At 24.1% G+C, this 18,787-nt stretch overlaps 1 protein-coding gene across 1 annotated transcript in view; it reads right to left on the reverse strand.

Annotated features, from left to right (window-relative positions):
- The window catches only part of LOC117173281 (peroxidase), a 149,718-nt gene that overhangs the window by 57,165 nt on the left and 73,766 nt on the right, over window positions 1-18,787 (reverse strand). The window contains exons 4-5 of the mRNA XM_033361762.1: window positions 12,689-12,921; window positions 1,677-1,853 (exon numbers count right to left, since the gene is read on the reverse strand). Coding sequence (XP_033217653.1) covers window positions 1,677-1,853; window positions 12,689-12,921 — 410 coding nt within the window. The remainder of the gene's footprint in view (window positions 1-1,676; window positions 1,854-12,688; window positions 12,922-18,787) is intronic.

The following is an 18,787-nucleotide window of genomic DNA, read 5'->3' on the forward strand; positions in this document are numbered from 1 at the left end:
TTACCCGTTACCATTAATAAACAGCATTATAAAAGAACGTATCCATGAAATCTACAATAGTACAGGTAAAAACAATAAAAAAGAAAAATGGTTAAAAGAACAAAACAAATTTGACATTAAAGTATCTTTCCCTTATATACAAGGTTTATTTGAAAGACTCAGAGCATCACTTAGAAAATATAAAATTTCTGCTTATTTTCAAAATAATCATAAATTAGGAAACACTTTTCAGAACATTAAAGACTCTGATTTAAAAGAGAATTTATCAAATGTGGCATATTTAATTAAATGCAAACAATGTAATAAAGTTTACATAGGTGAAACTGGCAGGAGACTAAAAAATAGAATTACAGAGCACAAAAGAGATTGTCGAATAGGAAACCAAAACACAGGACTATCGAAACATGCATGGACACATGATCATTATTTTGATTTTACTTTTAACAATATAAAAATATTAGGAAAAGAAAAAAAGACATATAAAAGGAGGATCTTAGAATCAATTTTCATTAAAAAATACAAAAGGAACTCCATAAATTTACAAACTGAAATAAAAAATTTTGATAATACGTATCTAAGTATTTTAAATATTAATTAAAAATTTTATTCAGTTCTGAATTCAAAAATATTATTGTCTGTTTATTCGACGTTATAAGTTAAACTAAATGTAAACACTTTCCAATCGTTTAATTCACATAATTTCAGTATAATGCTCAGTTTCGAGCTCGCTAGACCTTGGTTTATCCACAATACGTGTTCAAAATGAATTTTAAAATTAAAAATTTTCACACAAAAATTTTTAATAATCTACATATTATTTAAGTATGACTACAGAAATTAAAAATAATTTTTTTTAAACAAATAGTGATTATGAAATGATATTTTTCGATTGGAAAATGGAGAAACACTGACTCAAATATGGATTTAATATTTATCAATGAAACAAAAAAATTTTATTATGACCCAAATTGTAAGTACATTGTTAAAACAAATTTTCGATTACTTTTTAAAAAAAAAATTTGACTTTTAAATATTTATTTATTAATTACCATTATATTATTAATTTTAGAATACACAAAATGTTTTAAACCTGAAGAAGGCACAAAAATGTGGCCGAAACGTTGTTATAAACTAATTTTATTAATAAATGATGGTATGACCGAAGATTTAAAATTGAAATTTTAATTTCAATGTTTATTACTCTAATTGTTATCGTAACCTTGTAGGGTTTTTAAAAAGTAATGTTTCTTTTCTCTTGACACTTTTTCGTGTCATGCGTTGTTTGGCTCAGAATGTTCATTTTAATTTGTTTTCCTTTGGATTTTTAAAATGCTCTAACTCTGGTAATTTTTGTCAAAAATATTCGAAATGTGCCCACTTGTTGAATTTTTATCCAAAATGGCTGGCTAACGAACTTGACCTTTAGTTTAGGACCCTAAACGACTGTGCCAAAGGGCAATCTAATAGATTAATTTTTTCGAAAGTTATCGTGTTCACAGACAGACAGAGATACAGACATACAGACAGACACATTCGTAAAAACCTGTTTTCCGGCTTCAGAGGGTCTCAAAACGTGGACATTTGACAAAGAATGGGGGGGGGGGGGGGGGGGGGGGGGGGGGGTCAGATTTTACACAAATCTACTACCTTCTCTGATGAGAATGTAAAAAACTTACTCGATTGTGTGCTTCCATCAATCATAGCCATGTCATGAGTGATGATTTGGCCCCACTGCATAGCAGCAAGTGTCCATTTCGGATCAAGAATTTCGTAGTCAGGGCTAAGAACGTAGCTAAGAGTCCTTGATGCTGGCAAGGTATTTCCACTTCTTGCTGCTCTGGGAGCATGAATGCCTGCGTAATACAAGAAAAATTGATTACATCTCCAATCTTCCTAATCCATAAATTGTTACACATGATACGGAAATTATTCACCTCACATCAAAATAACTTCCTCAATTACATTCCGCGAACTATTTTATTATTTTTCCCGGAATCATTTTTTGATACTCCTTTTAGGAAGCGTCCAATCATAACGTAAGGCTTTTTAGGGAAAGGTGGTCTAATAAATCTTATGAATTCCTACCGGGTAGGGGGGGTAAAGCATTTCTTACGTACGTTTTTATTATTAATTTTTTTTTAAATGGGCTAATAATGTACTCGCTCACACTATAAAGTACGATAGCAAATCCTGGATCTACCAGGCAAAGGATAAGAGCAACAATATTGAGTAAAAAATAAAAAATATTAATTAAGAAGAACGGGGGTCATACCATTCTTAAGTAATTAATTGACGTTTCTTTATTAGCTTTCGAAAATTTTTATAACATTCAGAATAAATTCGCAAGACCTCAAAACAATTCAATTTAAATTCAAAGGAATTAAAATAAATTGGGAAAAATTCGACAAACAAAAAAAATTCCATTCATTTATGTAAACTTAGGATCAACTTAGAGTTTAAGGGAAACTAAAAGAATTCGACGATATTCACAAAAATTAGATGTTAATTTAAAAAAGAATTAAAATGAATTAAAAATCATTTTGAAATATGAAAAAAATGATTGAATTCAGTAACTTTGAAATGAGCTTAGAAAAATTCAAGGGAATTTAAAAAGAATTTCATAAATCAAGAATTTAAAGTGAGGTTAAAGGACTTCAAGATCAATAAAATAAAACCTTAAAAAAATTGAAAAAATCCATGAAATCAAGTGGAATTGAGTAAATTTAGAAGAATTTAAGTAAACTAAACAAGAATCAAAAGAATTACTGGGAATTTAAACGAATTCAGGTCGAAATCTAAAAAATAATTTCAAATCTCTTCAAGTCATTGGAACCGTACTAAATTATTATCAAAATAGAATTTAAATGAATTTGGAATAATTTTAAAATCGACAAAAATTCCATTCATTGCAGTAAAATTTGTGCGATTAGGCATTGATTCAAGGGAAATGAGAATAATTCAATGAAATTAATCAAAACATAAGCTGAATTAAAAAAATCAATCCAGTGAATTCAAAACAATTCAAAAGTATAAAAAAATTCTTTGCATTCAGTAAGTTGGAAATAAGTTAAGATAAACTAAAGAGGATTTAAAAGAATTTTATGAAATGCCTGATAATTTAATATGAATTCTAAAGACTGCAAGATAAATTTAAAAAAATAATAATTTTCTTAATCCGTTGAACAGAGTAGATTTGAATAAATTTTAAGGAATTCAACAAAATTCAGGATGAGTTGATCCGAATCCAGAGTGAATTCCAAATGAGTGGCTAAAAATATTTGAAAATCTCTTTAAAGCTTTGAAAACCTGCTGATTACTAAATAAAAAGTGATTATTGACTACAAAAGAATACAAAAGAATTCAAATGAATTGGAAATAATTTTTTTAACCCTTGAAGTGATTGCACCCCTTTGGGAATCTCGTAAAATTATTTTAATTTTTTAAAAATGACTTGCAATGTTTTAAAATATTTAAAATTCCTTTGAAATATTAAATAAATAAACATTTTTTGGGAATCTATTGAAATGTTTTCAAATATTTCAAATCCTTTAAAATCTTCTTAAATCACGTCAAATTTTTTAGAAGATATAGAAAATGCCAAAGAGTTTTAAAAAATACTTTAAAATATTTCAAATCCTTTGATTATTTTATGAATTAAATTGAAAAAAATTCAATTCAATTCCAAAGAATTCAGAATAAATCAGGGTGGCGATTTGGCTGATAATTTTAAATTCCTAATCATTTCCCGGGTTTTAGCCCGTCGAGTTTTTTAATTATAACGGTCAACTAAAAGTAGAATATTCATATTTTTCGCAAAATAAAAACATTTATTTTAATTCATCACGTTAATTCTAAACATTTTTTAAGAATACTAAGCAAAAATTTTCAAAATAAATATTTCAAAAATAAAATTATGAATATTAAACTGGATTTGATGAAATTTAAACCAAAAAGATAAATTTTTAAACGATAAAATTAACTGTCAAATAAAAAGATTAATTTTATACCAAAAATTTTCAACAAAATAGATACACTTGAAACACTTGAATTTTGAATTAATGAAGACAATTATTTAATCAAATAGTTGTATTTTAACTCAGAGAAAAGAATTTTTAAGAGAAAATGGACTTATTACATTTTTAGTTAAAAACAATAATTTTTCAGCCGAAGTGATTTCTTTTCAACTAAAATGATAAATCTTCAACTTAAATATGCATTTAAGTTGTCAACGAAAAAAATTAATTTTTACTAATAAAGATTAATTGTTAACCAAAACTGAAATAACTAAGTTTGAATCTTAAAAAATCCATGTCAAATGAAAAAGACCAAGTTTCCACTGAAAAAGATAATTTTTCCTCTAAAAATTTAATAATTAAATTTGTAGTCAAAAAATTAGTGTTCAAATAAAGAGAGAAATTCTAATTTCAGCCTAGAAGAAAAATGTTCAACTAAAATTATAAATATTTAACAAGAATCAATAAAATTAAAAAAATATTTAACTGGATAACTTTAATTTTTAACAGAAAAAAATTTTTAAACACGGAGATTAAAAAATAAGACTTTTTAACTAAAGAAGTGACTTTTTCAACAAAAAATTGAATATTTACATTTTTATTTAAAAAATTAATCTTGAACGAAAGTTTGTAAATTTATTTACAAACTAACAGGTGAATTTTCAACTAAAATAATAAATCTTCAACTTAAATATGCATTTGAATTGTCAACGAAAAAAATTAGTTTTTACTGAAAAAGATAAATTGTTAACCAAAACTGAAATAACTAAGTTTGAACTTTAAAAAATCAATGTTAAATAAAAAAAGACTAATTTTTCACTAAAAATATAATTTTTTATCTGAAAATTCAATAATTAAATTTTGAGTCAAAAAATTAATGTTTAGCAAAAGATAGTAATTGCTTTCCAAACATAAAAGACAAATATTTAAATCAAATGATATATATGCAACTGGAATACTTGAATTTTAAACAAGAAGAATGAAAAGACGAATTAAAAAAAAATATATATATATAAACATAATTTTGAAACTAAAAATTAAATAAATAAATTTATAGTCAAAAAATAAATGTTCGATTCAAGAGAGTTACTTTTTTCCAACCTAAAACATGAATTTCAAACTAAAATGATAAATATATAACAGGTATACTTAAATTTTTAACCGAAAAGAATATTTAAATAAGTAAATTCACACAAAAAGTTTTCTACTAAAAAAGATAATTTGTCAACCAAAAATTGAACAATTAAATTTGGAATAAAAAATGAATGTATAAATGAAGAGAGTAATTTTAATTGGAACCTAGAAGATGAATTTTTAACCGAAAAGAATTTAAGAACTTTTAACCAAGCAAAATGAAAAAGAAAAATTTTTAACTGAAAAAGATAATTTGTCAACCAAAAATTAAATAATTAAATTTTTAGTCAAAAATGAATATTCAAATAAAGTGAGTAATTTTAATTTCAACCTAGAAAATAAGTTTTCAACTAAAATTAGAACTATTTAACAAGAATACTTGAATTTTCAACCGAAAAGAATGTTTAAATAAGTAGATTAACAAAGACAAATTTTCAACTAAAAAGATAATTTGTCAACCAAAAATTGAATAATTAAATTTTCTTTCGAAAATTAATGTTCAAATAAAGAGAGTGTTTGATTAAATTGAAAAATATTTAACTGGAAAACTTGAATTTTCAACCGGAAAGAATTTTTAAATCCGGAGATTAAAAAATAAGACTTGTCAACTAAAAAAGTGACTCTTTCAACAAAAAATTGGATAATTAAATTTTTATTTAAAAAAACAATGTTCAACCAAAGTTTGTAACTTTATTTCCAAACTAAAAGGTAACTTTTCAACTAAAATAATAATTATTTAACTGCAATACGTGAATTTTTAATGGAAAAGAGTTTTCAAACAAGTAAATTAAAGAAGAAAAATATTTTAAAAAAAAATTTCGTCAACCAAAAATTTAATAATTAAATTTTCAGTCAAAAATGAATGTTCAAATAGAGAAAGTAATTTTATTTCTATCTTGAGAGATACATTTTCAACTAAAATTATAAATATTTAACAAGAATGCTTGAATTTTTAACCGAAAAGAATTTTTAAACTCGGAGATTAAAAAAGAAGAATTTTCAACTAAAAAAGCCTGTTTCTACCAAAAATTTATCAATTACATTTTTAGTCCAAAAATGATTGTTTAGCCAAAGAGAGTGATTTTATTTCTCACCTAAAAGATTAATTTTTCAACTAAAATGATCATTGTTTGACTGCAATACTTGCATTTTTAATGGAAAAGAGTTTTCAAATAAGTAAATTAAAAAAGAAAAATATTTAAAAAAAAAGAAAATTCGTCAACCAAAAATTTAATAATTAAATTTTCAGTCAAAAATGAATGTTGAAATAGAGAAAGTAATTTTATTTCTATCTTGAGACATACATTTTCAACTAAAATTATAAATATTTAACAAAAATAATTGAATTTTTAACCGAAAAGAATTTTTAAACTCGGAGATTAAAAAAGAAGAATTTTCAACTAAAAAAGCCTGTTTCCACCAAAAATTTATCAATTACATTTTTAGTCCAAAAATGAATGTTCAGCCAAAGAGAGTAACTTTATTTCTAACCTAAAAGGTGAATTTTTCAACTGAAATGATAAATATTGAACTGGAATACTTGAATTTTTAACTGAAAAGAAATTTTAAACATAGTGATTAAAAAAGAAAAATTTCCAACTAAAAAAAGTCTTCTTTGACCAAAAATTGATTAATTAAGTTTGTATGTAAATAATAAATGTTTAACCAAAGAGAGTTTTTTTCCAGTCTAAAATATGAATTTTCAACTAAAATGATATATAGTTAACTGGAATACTTGAATTTTAACTATAATAAATTTTTAAACAAGATTATTAAAAAAGAAAAATTTCCAACTAAAAAAAGATAATTTGTTAACCAAAAATTGAATATTTGAATTTGTTGTCCAAAGTAATTGTTCAAATAAAGAGAGTAATTTTATTTCCAACCTAGAAGATGAATTTTCAACTAAAATGATAAATATTTAACTGGAATAGTTGAATTTTTAACTGAAAAGAATTTTTAAACATAGAAATTAATACAAACAAATTTTCAACTAAAGAAAATAATTTTTCAGTCAAAAATAAATATTCACCCAAAAAGATAAATTTTATTCTCAACCTAAAAGATTAATATTTCAACTAAAATGATTAATATTTAACTGGAGTACCTAAATTGTTAACCGGAAAGAATTTTGAAAGAAGTAAATTTAAAAAAAAAAAGTTCTCAACTAAAAAATATCATTTGTTAACCAAAAATTGAATAATTAAATTTTTCGTCAAAAAATAAAATGTCCAAATAAAGAGTGCAATTTTATTTCCAACCTAAAAGATTAATTTTTAATTAAAATGGTAAAAATTTGAGTGGAATCCTTGAATTTTTAACCGAAAAAGATTTTTAAACAAGGAGTTTCACTTTCAAAGAAAAAGATTTTTTTACCAATTTCTTAGCATGATTTATAAGATTATTATTCAATATCGATAAAATCCTGTAAGGATAAAATTTTTTTAGGCTTGAGTCATAATTCGTTGTATGCTTTCTAGTATTACTTTCTAGTATCTGGTTTAAAGTTTTGGTTGTGACGTACGGAAATATTTTTGAACCTATTAACGTACAAGTTACATTCTATATCGTTCAGAACCGGCTCAGAACTTTTATAACATTTTGAATCTAGTCACGCTGAACTCGATAAGTCACGACTTTTTCTTTATATTGCAAGTTGTATAATACGGGACCGATTTGGTTCAATCGACAATATTTTGTTGATTCAATAATAAAATATTATTATCATATGGAGAACACAATATTTATTTGATCCAACAAATTTTTTTTTTTAACTAAAACTTTCGATAGATCGTGTAATTTTTTGATTTACCAAAAAGAAACATTGTTGGGTCAACCAAATATTTTGTTGAATTAACCCTTTGCGGCATGGTAGGAATACCGTATTCCCACCTTTTTTCATATAATTTTTTGCGATTTCAGAGTAGTTTTTATTGGATTTAACACAGGTTTTTTTTTTAATTTCATGCTCACAGGTTGATAGAAAATTGAAATTTTTGTGCGAAGGGTCTAAATTTTTAAAATAATTTGTTAATACTTATAAACAAAGATGAAAAAAATCCTTTTTTTGTTGAAAAAATTCATTATTGACAAAAGTTTCTGCTTAAGGGTTTTTGGGGTTGCTGAATATGAATCTGGACTCAAATTTTGAAGATTCAAAATGGCGGATCCAATATGGCTGCCGAAAATGGAAATATTTTTCGATTTTATCTCAAAATTGGTATACTGGGCTTTTTGGGGTCAGTGATCACGAATATGAACTCAGATTTAACAAATTTAAAATTATGGATTCAAGATGGCGCCCTAAAATTGGAATATTTTTGGATTTTTTTCTGAAAATTGGTATATAGAGGTTTCGGGGTCGCTGATCACGAATCTGAAATCAGACTTTGAAAATCAAAAATGATGGATACAATAAGGCGGTCAAAATAATAAAGTTTTCCGGATTTTTTGAAAAATTAGTATACAAGAATTTTTGGAGTCACTGATCACGAATCTGAATTTAGATTTTGAAAATTCAGAAACTTGGTACTAATCCATGTTTTAGGTGAGTAGGTGTATATTTTTTCAATATTCTAAATATTTGTTATTTTTAACACAGACTCAAGATCAGCGACCCCCTGCCTGTGCCAACTTTCAAAAAAACAATTTAGAAATATTTTGAATTTTGGCCCGCCATTTTAAATGTTCAAAATCTAAGTTCAGATTCGTGATCAGAGATGCCAAAAACCCCTGTACATCAATTTAAAAAAAAAATTCCAAATTTTGGCCGCCATATTGGATCCGCCATTTTCAATTTTAAAAATCTGAGTTCGGATTTGTGATCAACGACTCCAAAAAATCCCTGTATACCAATTCTAAAAAAAATCCAAAAATTTTCCAAATTTAAGTTGCCATATTGGATCCACCATTCTGAATTTTCTAAATTTGAGTTCAGATTCGTTATCAGTGATCCCAAAAACCCCCGTATACCAATTTTCAGAAAAAATGAATACATATGCGAAATATTAGCCGCCATATTGGACCCGCGATTTTGAATTTTCAAAATCTGAGTTCAAATTTGTAATTAGCGACCCCAAAAACCCCTATGTCCCAATTTTCATGAAAACTCGTTTCCCTGAAAAATTTATGCCGGAAAGGGTTAACCAAAATTTATTTCATTTAACCAAACTTTTATATAAATCCAAGAAAAAAGGCTGTCCTGGTTTGGGAAATTTTTTTCTGAATGACACTTTTCATCTATTTTAAAGAAATTTTGATCCGAAACTCGTCTTATATGGTTAAAAATTCTACTGTTTGGTTCAAAAATTGATTATTTTGTAAAAAATGTATCTATATTGTTAAAAAGTTTTTTTGTTGTTAAAAAATTTAACTATTGGGTTCGTATTTGAACAACTTTTTCAAAAACTCCCTTTTTTACTGAAGATACATCTTTTTGATTCCAAATTGCATTATTTCTTTAAATGTTAAAAGTCTTTCTTTTTTTGTTAAAAATTAGACTATTCGTTTGAAAAATCTTTTATTTTGTTCGTTTGTTAAATATTCAACAATTTGGTTAAATATAAAAAAGTCATTTTTTTCAGTTTCATCATTTCAAGAAAAAATTGATACTTTATAATTAGAGATTCATCTTTTTGGTTAAAAATTGAACTATTTTGTTGAAAACTGTTTTTTTAAATCAGAATTAAGTTTTTTATCTATAACTGTACCTGTAAATTTTTGTTGAAAATTGATAGGTTTAATTAATATTTTAAAATTTAAAGTTCATGTATTTTGTTGAAAATTCGTCTTCTTTGGTAAAAAATAATTTTTCTTGGTTGAAAATTCATCATTTTTTATAGAAAATCGAACTGTTTATCTGGAAATTAATCTGTTTTGGTTGAGGATTAAACATTTTTTTTTCGGATTTTTTGCTCAAAAATTTTTATTATTGCAAATTATTATTCTGCTAGAAGAGTATAATATTATGCTGAAATTTAAACCATTTATTTTAAATTTTAACCATTTGTTAATAAATAAACTTTGCGAATAAAAAGTTAGATTTTCGGGTTGAAAATTTCCTTTTTTGTGGATAATTCCTCTTTCTGGCTATTAAATTTAACGTTCAAAATCCATGTATTTTATTGAAAATTAATCTTTATTGTGAAAAATTTATTGTATTCATTGATAATTTAAATATTTGGTTCAAATTTAACCTTTTAGATTGAAAATTCAACAACTGCTTTTGGTTGAAAACTTGTCTGTTCAATTGAAGATTTATATATTTTTAAAAATGTTAAAATGCTTTGTTAAAAATTAAGTTTTAAATAAAAAATTTATCTTTATCTGAATGGAACTGTTTTGTTTTTTGTTGAAAATATATCCCCTATGAGTTGAAAATTTAATTATTTTCTAAAACATTTTGTTATTTTGTTGAAAAAGCGTGTTTTTTAGCGGAAAATGAATCTTTTTTATAAAAGCTATCTTTTTTAGTATGAATTCAACTATTTTGTTAACAAACTTTTTAAATTAATTTCTTTAACTGAAAATTTAACAATTTAATTTTTAGTTGCAAAATTTTATTTTTTCAGTTAAAAATTCAACTACTAGGTTTAAAGTTGAACTACTTTGTTAAATATTAATTGTTTTTGGATTCATCTCTTTTATTAAGAAAAAAAGATTTGGTTTCATTTTTTTTAATTAAAAAATAATCTTTATCTACAATAAAAAATATTATATTTTTGGTTAGAAATGTATCTTGTGCAAGTTTCAAATTCACCTATTTGGTTAAAAATTCTTTTGTTTTGTAAAAAATTCGTCTTTTTGCACAGAAAATTAATCTTTTTTTTTTAAATTTGATTTATTGGTTAAGTACTCATCTATTTTGTTGAAGATTTGATTTTTTGATATTAATTGTTATAACTGCTTTAAAGATTCCGATTTTAGTTGAAAGATCAACTATTTGTTTAAAAATTCATCTTTATTGGTTGAAAATTGAACTGCTTGTTTGAAAATTAAACTACTTTGTTCAAAATTAATTTTTTCGGGCTTAACTATTTCGTTGAAAGAAATTCTTTGTTCAGTCGTCGTTAAAAAAATTAGATTGTTATTTAAAAATTGATCTATTCTATTTTTTGTTTAAAATGTATCCTTTGTCAGGTGAAAATTAAACTATTTTGTATAAAATTGGTCTTTTTAGTTAAAAACGTAGGCTTGTTCATGAAAAATTCAATTTTTTGTTGAGAATTCAAAATTTTTTTTTTAAATTGTTTTTTTATTAAATTTAATTTTTTAAACTGCTAATTTAATGATTCAATTTTTATTATAACTGCTTTTTTAAATGCCAGATTCACCACTGCGATTATAAAACCAAAATTTTTTGCTTTTTTTAAATTGAATATTCATCTTTATCTCAATTAAACTATTCCATTTTTTGTTGAAAATAGGAGTTGAAAACTCAATTATTTGGCGAAAAAATATATTTATCTTGTTAAAAATTCGTATTTCTGGGTAGAAAACTAATTTTGTTTATTGAAAATTTATCTTTTTGATCATAAATTCAACTACTTCGTGAACAGCTTTCTAAAATTAATTTCTTTAACTGAAAATTTAATAATTCAATTTTTAGTTGAAAAATTGTATTTTTTTAGGTAAAAATTCAACTACTAGGATGAAAGTTGATCTTGTTTGTCAAATATTAATTGTTTTCGGATTCACCTCTTTCATTAAAAAAAAATGTTGTTCAATTTTTTTAATATAAACATTAATCTTCTTCTGAAATAAAAAAAATTAAATTTTATGTTAGAAATTAATCTTTTGTAAGTTTAAAAATTAATTATTTGTTTGGAAATTCATATATTTGGTTGAAAATTCGTATTTTTGGGTAGAAAATTAATTTAGTTTATCAAAAATTTATCTTTTTGGTTATAAATTCAAATATTTCGTGAACATCTTTTAAAAATTAATTTCTTTAACTGAAGATTTAACAATTTAATTTTTGATTGAAAAATTGTATTTTTCTGTCAAAATTCAAGTACCTAGTTGAAAGTTCAACTTCTTTGCTAAATATCATTAAAAAAATATATTTTGCTGAAAATTTTTTTATTATTTTTTTATTAAAAATTAATATTTACCTGAAATAGAAAAAATATTTTGTTGTTGAAAATGTATCCTTTATAATTTAAAAAATCATATGGTTTGTTGAACACTTTTTAAAAATTAATTTCTTAAACTGCAAATTTAACAATACAATTTTTGATTTAAAAATTTATCTTTTTTAGTGAAAAATTTAACTACGTGTTTTGAAAATTTATCTTTCTTAATTGAAGATTAATTTTTTGTTGAACATTAAACTATTTAGTTGTTGATTCTACCATTTGTTTAAAAATTCTTTTCCTGTTGCTTGAAAATCCATCTTTTCAGGATGAAAATTCACTTTTTTTGGATAGAAAATATTTTTTTAGTAAAGTTTAAGTAAAACCAAAGGACTCTCATCAATGATGAAAAATAGCCCAAAATTGATAAAAAAATTATCTAAATTAAATTAATTTTTAATGTTTTACCATCAGCGTATTCTGCAGGAAGGAGACGACCATATCTGGTATTTGCCATTCCCCATGTTGGCCGATATTGATTGTTGCAGGAACCATCGAAAGTTCGATATCTAGATTGTTGGCACTGAATGGGGAAGGAGTCACCGCATTTAATTGTTTCTGCTGGCGATGGCGCTGGTGGATGGGAATGTGATGGTTTGTAACTGTGTGGTTGGTAACTTGTTGTGTAATAGCCTGATAAACTGTAAAAATAAAATTAAACGATTCAAACAAAAAACTTTTTCTAGATCGAAATTATTGTTTGCGAAAAAGCCTCTAAAATTGTCTTTTTGTAAGAATTTCTCCATTGGAAAAAATAAATTCATTCGGTCATGCGTTCTAAATTAGTTTTTTATCGGAGCTTATAAACTGTCGTTTCAGCAGCCCTTTGGCTATTTATCAAATTACAGTGAAACCCTTCAATAGCTCTCCCTTCTATAGCTCTTCCGATTTGACGCGAAAATCATTTTAAATTAAAAATAAAAAATTTTGTTATTAAAAATATTACATTAATTTATGATACTTTGATAGATTTCTTTAACATTTAGAATTTCAGTGTGTAAATTAACTGAAGTCTTTCGGAATTTGTTTATAAAAATAGACTCAATAATATGTCGCTGATACGTGCTTTTTTCTGTAGCTAACATTTTATTAGTTTTTTAGCAATTCTGGTTTTTAATCTCTGGCCAGTTTCACTCATATAAGCTTTATTGCAAAAATTACATTTAATTAGATAAATATCACCAGATAAATTTCCAATAGAATCACTGTTTTGCTTATTTAACAAATAAGTATCTAAAGTAATTTCGTTTAAAAAAAACTTTGATGTTAAATTATTTAAGTGAATTTCTTAACCGTTCAGATAGAACGGTTTGGATGGGATTTGATAGATAGAGAAATCTTTCTGAAATTATGACATTTTTTTTATTTTTTGAAATATTTATGTAATCATTGATCTGTGGAATCTCTAAAATCTTTTCGAAATCTTCCCGGAACCTTTAAAATCTTTGTTATGTCTTTGGAAAATGATTGAAATCTTTGCAAAGTATTTCATAAATATTTGATAATACTTTCAAAATGATTGAAATCTGTGGAAAATCATTGAAATCTTTACAAAATTATTGGAATATTTATAAAATGTTTAAATATTTTTGAAATTTTTGGGACATCATTTAAGTCTGTATGAAATTTTTCTAAACTATCCGAAATCTTTGGGAAATCTTTGTGAAATCTTTGCGCAATATAAAAAATATTTTTGAAATATTTCGTCATATTTGTGAAATTGTTGAAATCTTTATACAATCATTTATGCCTTCCTAAAATATTTTAAATCTATCCAAACTCTTTGGAATATTTTCAAAATATTGGGTAAAATTGGTAAAGAAAGATTGAAATATTTGTGAAATCTTTGGAAAATCATTGAAATCTTAGTGAAATTCTGTAAATCTATCCGAAATCTTTGCGAAATCCTTTGGAAATCATTGAAATCCTTTTAAAATATTTTTGAAATATTTTTTAATATTTATGAAATTTTTGAAATCTTCGAAAAATAGTTGAAGAATTTGTGAAATTTTATTAAACTATCCGAAATCTTTGAAAAATATTTTAAATCTTTGTGAAATCTTTGAAATATTTTTCCAACATTTGTGCCTTTGTGAAATCTTTGAAAAATATTCAAAACAATTTTTTAATATTTATTAATATTTGCAAAAATAATTGAAATCTTTGTAAAATTAATTGAAATCTTTGTGAAATCTTTCAAATCTATCCAAAATCTTTCCAAGGTATTTCAAATATTTCGTAAATATTCGATAGTAATTTTGAAAACATTGAATTTTTTGAAAAAATTTTGAAATATTAGTGAAATCTTGTAAATCTATCCGAAATCTTTGCGAAATCTTTTCGAAATCCTTGGAAAATTATTGAAATCCTTTTAAAATATTTTTGAAATATTTGGTAACATTTGTGAAATTTTTGAAATCTTTGAAATATAATTGAAGAATTTGTGAAATCTTTTAAAGCTATTTTAAATCTTTGAAAAATATTTTTAATCTTTGACAAATCTTTGTGAAATCACTGAAATATTTTTACAACCCTTGTGCCTTTGTGAAATCTTTGGAAAATATTTTAAAAAGTTTAAAAATATTTATTCACATTTGTACAAATAATTGAAATCTTTGTGAAATATTTTTAATTTACCCAAAATCTTTCCAAAGTATTTCAAATATTTCGCAAATATTCGATAGTGTTTTTGAAATGATTGAAATCTTTGTGAAATCTTTGGAAAATCAATCAAATCTTTATGAAATCTCATAAATCTATCCGAAATCTTTGCGAAATCCTTGGGAAATGATTGAAATTCTTTTTAAATATTTTTAAAAAATTTGGTAACATTTGTGAATTTTTTTTAATCTTTGAGAAATCATTGAAGTATTTGTGAAATCTTTTCGAACGATCCGAAATTTTTGCGAAATCTTTTAAGTCTTTCGGATATCTTTGTGAAATCTTTGAAGTATTTTCCAAACATTTGTGCCTTTGTGAAATCTTTGTAAGATATTTTTAAAACTGTTTAATATTTATTAATATTTGTAAAAATAATTGAAATCTTTGTAAAATCTTTCAAATCTATCCAAAATCTTTTAAATATTTCGTAAATATTCGATAGTATTTTGGAAATGATTAAAATCTTTGGAAAATCATTGAAATTTTAGTGAAATCTTGTAAATCTATCCGAAATCTTTGCGAAATCTTTTCGAAATCCTTGGGATATCATCGAAATCCTTTTAAAATATTTTTGAAGATTTGGTAACATTTGTGAAATTTTTGAATTATTTGAAAAATAATTGAAGAATTTCTGAAATCTTATAAAACTATCCGAAATGTTTACAAAATATTTCAAATCTTTGTGAAATCTTTGAAATATTTTGCTAACATTTGTGTCTTTGTGAAATCTTTGTGAAACCTTTGCAAAATATCTTTAAACAATTTTTAATATTTATTAATATTTGTAAAAATAATTGAAATCTTTGTAAAATTAATTGAAATCTTTCAAATCTATCCAAAATATTTCCAAAGTATTTCAAATATTTCGTAAATATTCGAAAATATTTTTGAAATATTTGGTAATATTTGTGGAATTTTTTAAATCTTTGAAAAATAATTTAATAATTTGTAAAATCTTTTAAAACTATTTTAAATCTTTGCAAAATATTTTTAACGTTTAAGAAATCTTTGTGAAATCTTTGAAATATTTTTTCAACATTTGTGCCTTTGTGACATCTTTGAAAAATATTTTTAAAACAATTTTAATATTTATTAATATTCATAAAAATAATTGAAATCTTTGTGAAATCTTTTAAATTTATCCGAAATCTTTCCAAAGTATTTAAAATATTTCGTAAATATTCGATAGTATTTTTGAAATGATTGAAATCTTTGTGAAATATTTGGACAATAATTGGAATCTTTGTAAAATGTTTGAAATATTTGTGAAATTGCTAAAAAAAATTTAAGAAATCATTCAGGTATTTGGAAAATGTCCTTAAACTATCCAAAATTTTTACGAAATATTTATGAATCCTTTAAAATTTTTGGGAAATCATTGCAAACTTTATAAAATATATAAAATATTTCTGAAATTGTTGAAATCGTTAGAAAATCATTTAGGTATTTGGTAAATCTTCTTAAACTATCCGAAATCTTTACAAAATTCTTGTGACACCTTTGGGAAGTCTTTTTGAAATTATTACAAAATATTTGAAATCTATACAAAATATTTTAAATTTTTGCGAAATCATTGGAATCTGTATACAATATTTAAAATATTTTTGAAATGGTTGAAATCTTTGAAAAATTATTAAAGTATTTGGGAAATCTTTTTAAACTATCCGAAATCTTTTAAATATTTAGGGAATCATTGGAATCTTTCTATAATATTTAAATTATTTTAAAACTTTTTACAATTTTTTTAAACTTATTGAAGTCTTTCGAAAATATTTTTAAACTATCCGAAATATTTGGGGAATCATTGAAATCTCTGTGATTTTAACAAAATGTATGATTTTTTAACAAGATTGTTAATTTTTCATCCAAAAAGGTGCATTTTTATACAAGAAAAATAAAAACTCTACTAAAATAGTGAATATTCAAGTGGAAAAGACAAATTTTAAAAAAAGGGTTAAATTTTTATCGAAAAATATTTCAATTGATTTTTCAACCGAAAAATAAGAATTTTAAAGAAAAAGTACATTTTTTTAGGTAATAGTTGAATTTTAAACAAAATAGTTCAATTTTATACAAGAAATAAGCAATATTTCTAATAAAAAGACGAATTTTTAAATAAAAAACTTTTCTGGAAAAAAAATATTTTCTGGAAAAATAGTTTTCATCTAAAACTATTTCAATTGACTTTTCAACTGAAAAATGAGAATTTTAAACAAAAAGTTAATTTTTTTTGGAAATAGTTGAATTTTCAACAAAATATTTAAATCTGTATACAAGAAATAAGCAATATTTCTAATAAAAAAGACGAATTTTTAAATGAAAAAACTAATTTTCTAGAAAATAGTTTTTATCCAAAAAAGATTGCAGTTGACTTATCAGCAATGAAATATTAATTTTAAACAAAATTGAATTTTCAACGAAAAGATTTGAATTTTTAACCCAAAAAGACGAATTTTTACAAAACAGTTAATTTTACAACCAAAAGGGATATTTTTGAATGAAAATTGTTAGATTTTCAACCAAATAATAAAATTAATAGAATAGGATTCGACACAAGTCCAGCGCCATTAAAATTTTATAGAATTTAATTGAAAAACTAATGATTAATTGGAAACTTAATCGATGGATACAATTTGAAAGAAATTTTTGAAGATAGGATTTGACACAAGTTCTGTATGAATAAGATTTAATAAAGGTTTAATAAGAATCGTTTAATAAAACTGTAGAATATTAATAAATAAATCAGTCAAATGGTAAACCTGTGCTGCGCACGTGCCAATACTGATAAAAAAAAATAAAATAAAATTTATATCCCTGGCGTAAAAATTATTTCATAAAAAATTTACTTAGCGCAATGCACTAGTTAAGATCTATCACAAACTCTAAAACAATGGCTTAATTTCTCTAAGCTTATATCTTATTCATAATATTTTATAGTTATTTACAATATTTTATTTGATGTAGAATTTAAAGAGAAATATTTCTCTTTAAAATCTTGTAAAACAGTTTGTTTCTAGTCACAATAATGCATGTATTTCTAAAAAAGAATTCTAGTCTCGTACTCTCTAGTAGCTTAATAGGAAAGCGTCCGACCGGCAATCGAAAGTTCTGTCGTTCGATTCCCAGCAGAGAAAAAGAGAAATTTTTTTTTTCAGTAAAAATTTAATTAAAATTTTTTAAACTCATAGCTCTATCTAGTTTGTAAAGATGTTAAGAAATTCTGTTTTTCTCTGATAATGATACAGGTTCCTTGACATATTTGTAATTCGATGTGCCCACACAATTAAATTTCAGCTTGCTTTAAGGTTTGAGAGCAAGTTTCTGTTTTCTGTGTCATAACAGGTACACTCAAGATCCGATCTTTCACCGTGAAACGGCTGATTCATTGCTACGATAAATTCCAATCGGTACACGAAACAATCCTAATCGCCGGCGGCATTACGGAATTCCGCAACATGATTTACGATCCACGAAATATATATATAATTTTAATTCATATCCTAATTGTCTGAAGCTTGTAGCGAGCATTGACCACTGTTGCTTTCATTTATTTTGATACGGATTTACAGAATGACATTTCAGTAATTTCGATTTCAAATGGTCCCATTGAAACCCGACTAGGATTTGTAATAAAGAAACGGGTAAATCCAAATAAGGACAAAACTACAATCACTGTTAGAAATTTTTTTTTTTTAACATGTTCAAAAGTTTTATGCGCTACATGTTTCGAAAAATGATAATAAATTTCGGAAAATTATGATAGATTTAGATGAATTCAGTTCCAAATTTTCGTAAATTTATTATAAATTTTGGAAAATTCAGTTACGAATTCCTTAATTTAAAGTT

Source organism: Belonocnema kinseyi, chromosome 5, assembly GCF_010883055.1.
Source record: "Belonocnema kinseyi isolate 2016_QV_RU_SX_M_011 chromosome 5, B_treatae_v1, whole genome shotgun sequence".
Taxonomy (NCBI): domain Eukaryota; kingdom Metazoa; phylum Arthropoda; class Insecta; order Hymenoptera; family Cynipidae; genus Belonocnema; species Belonocnema kinseyi.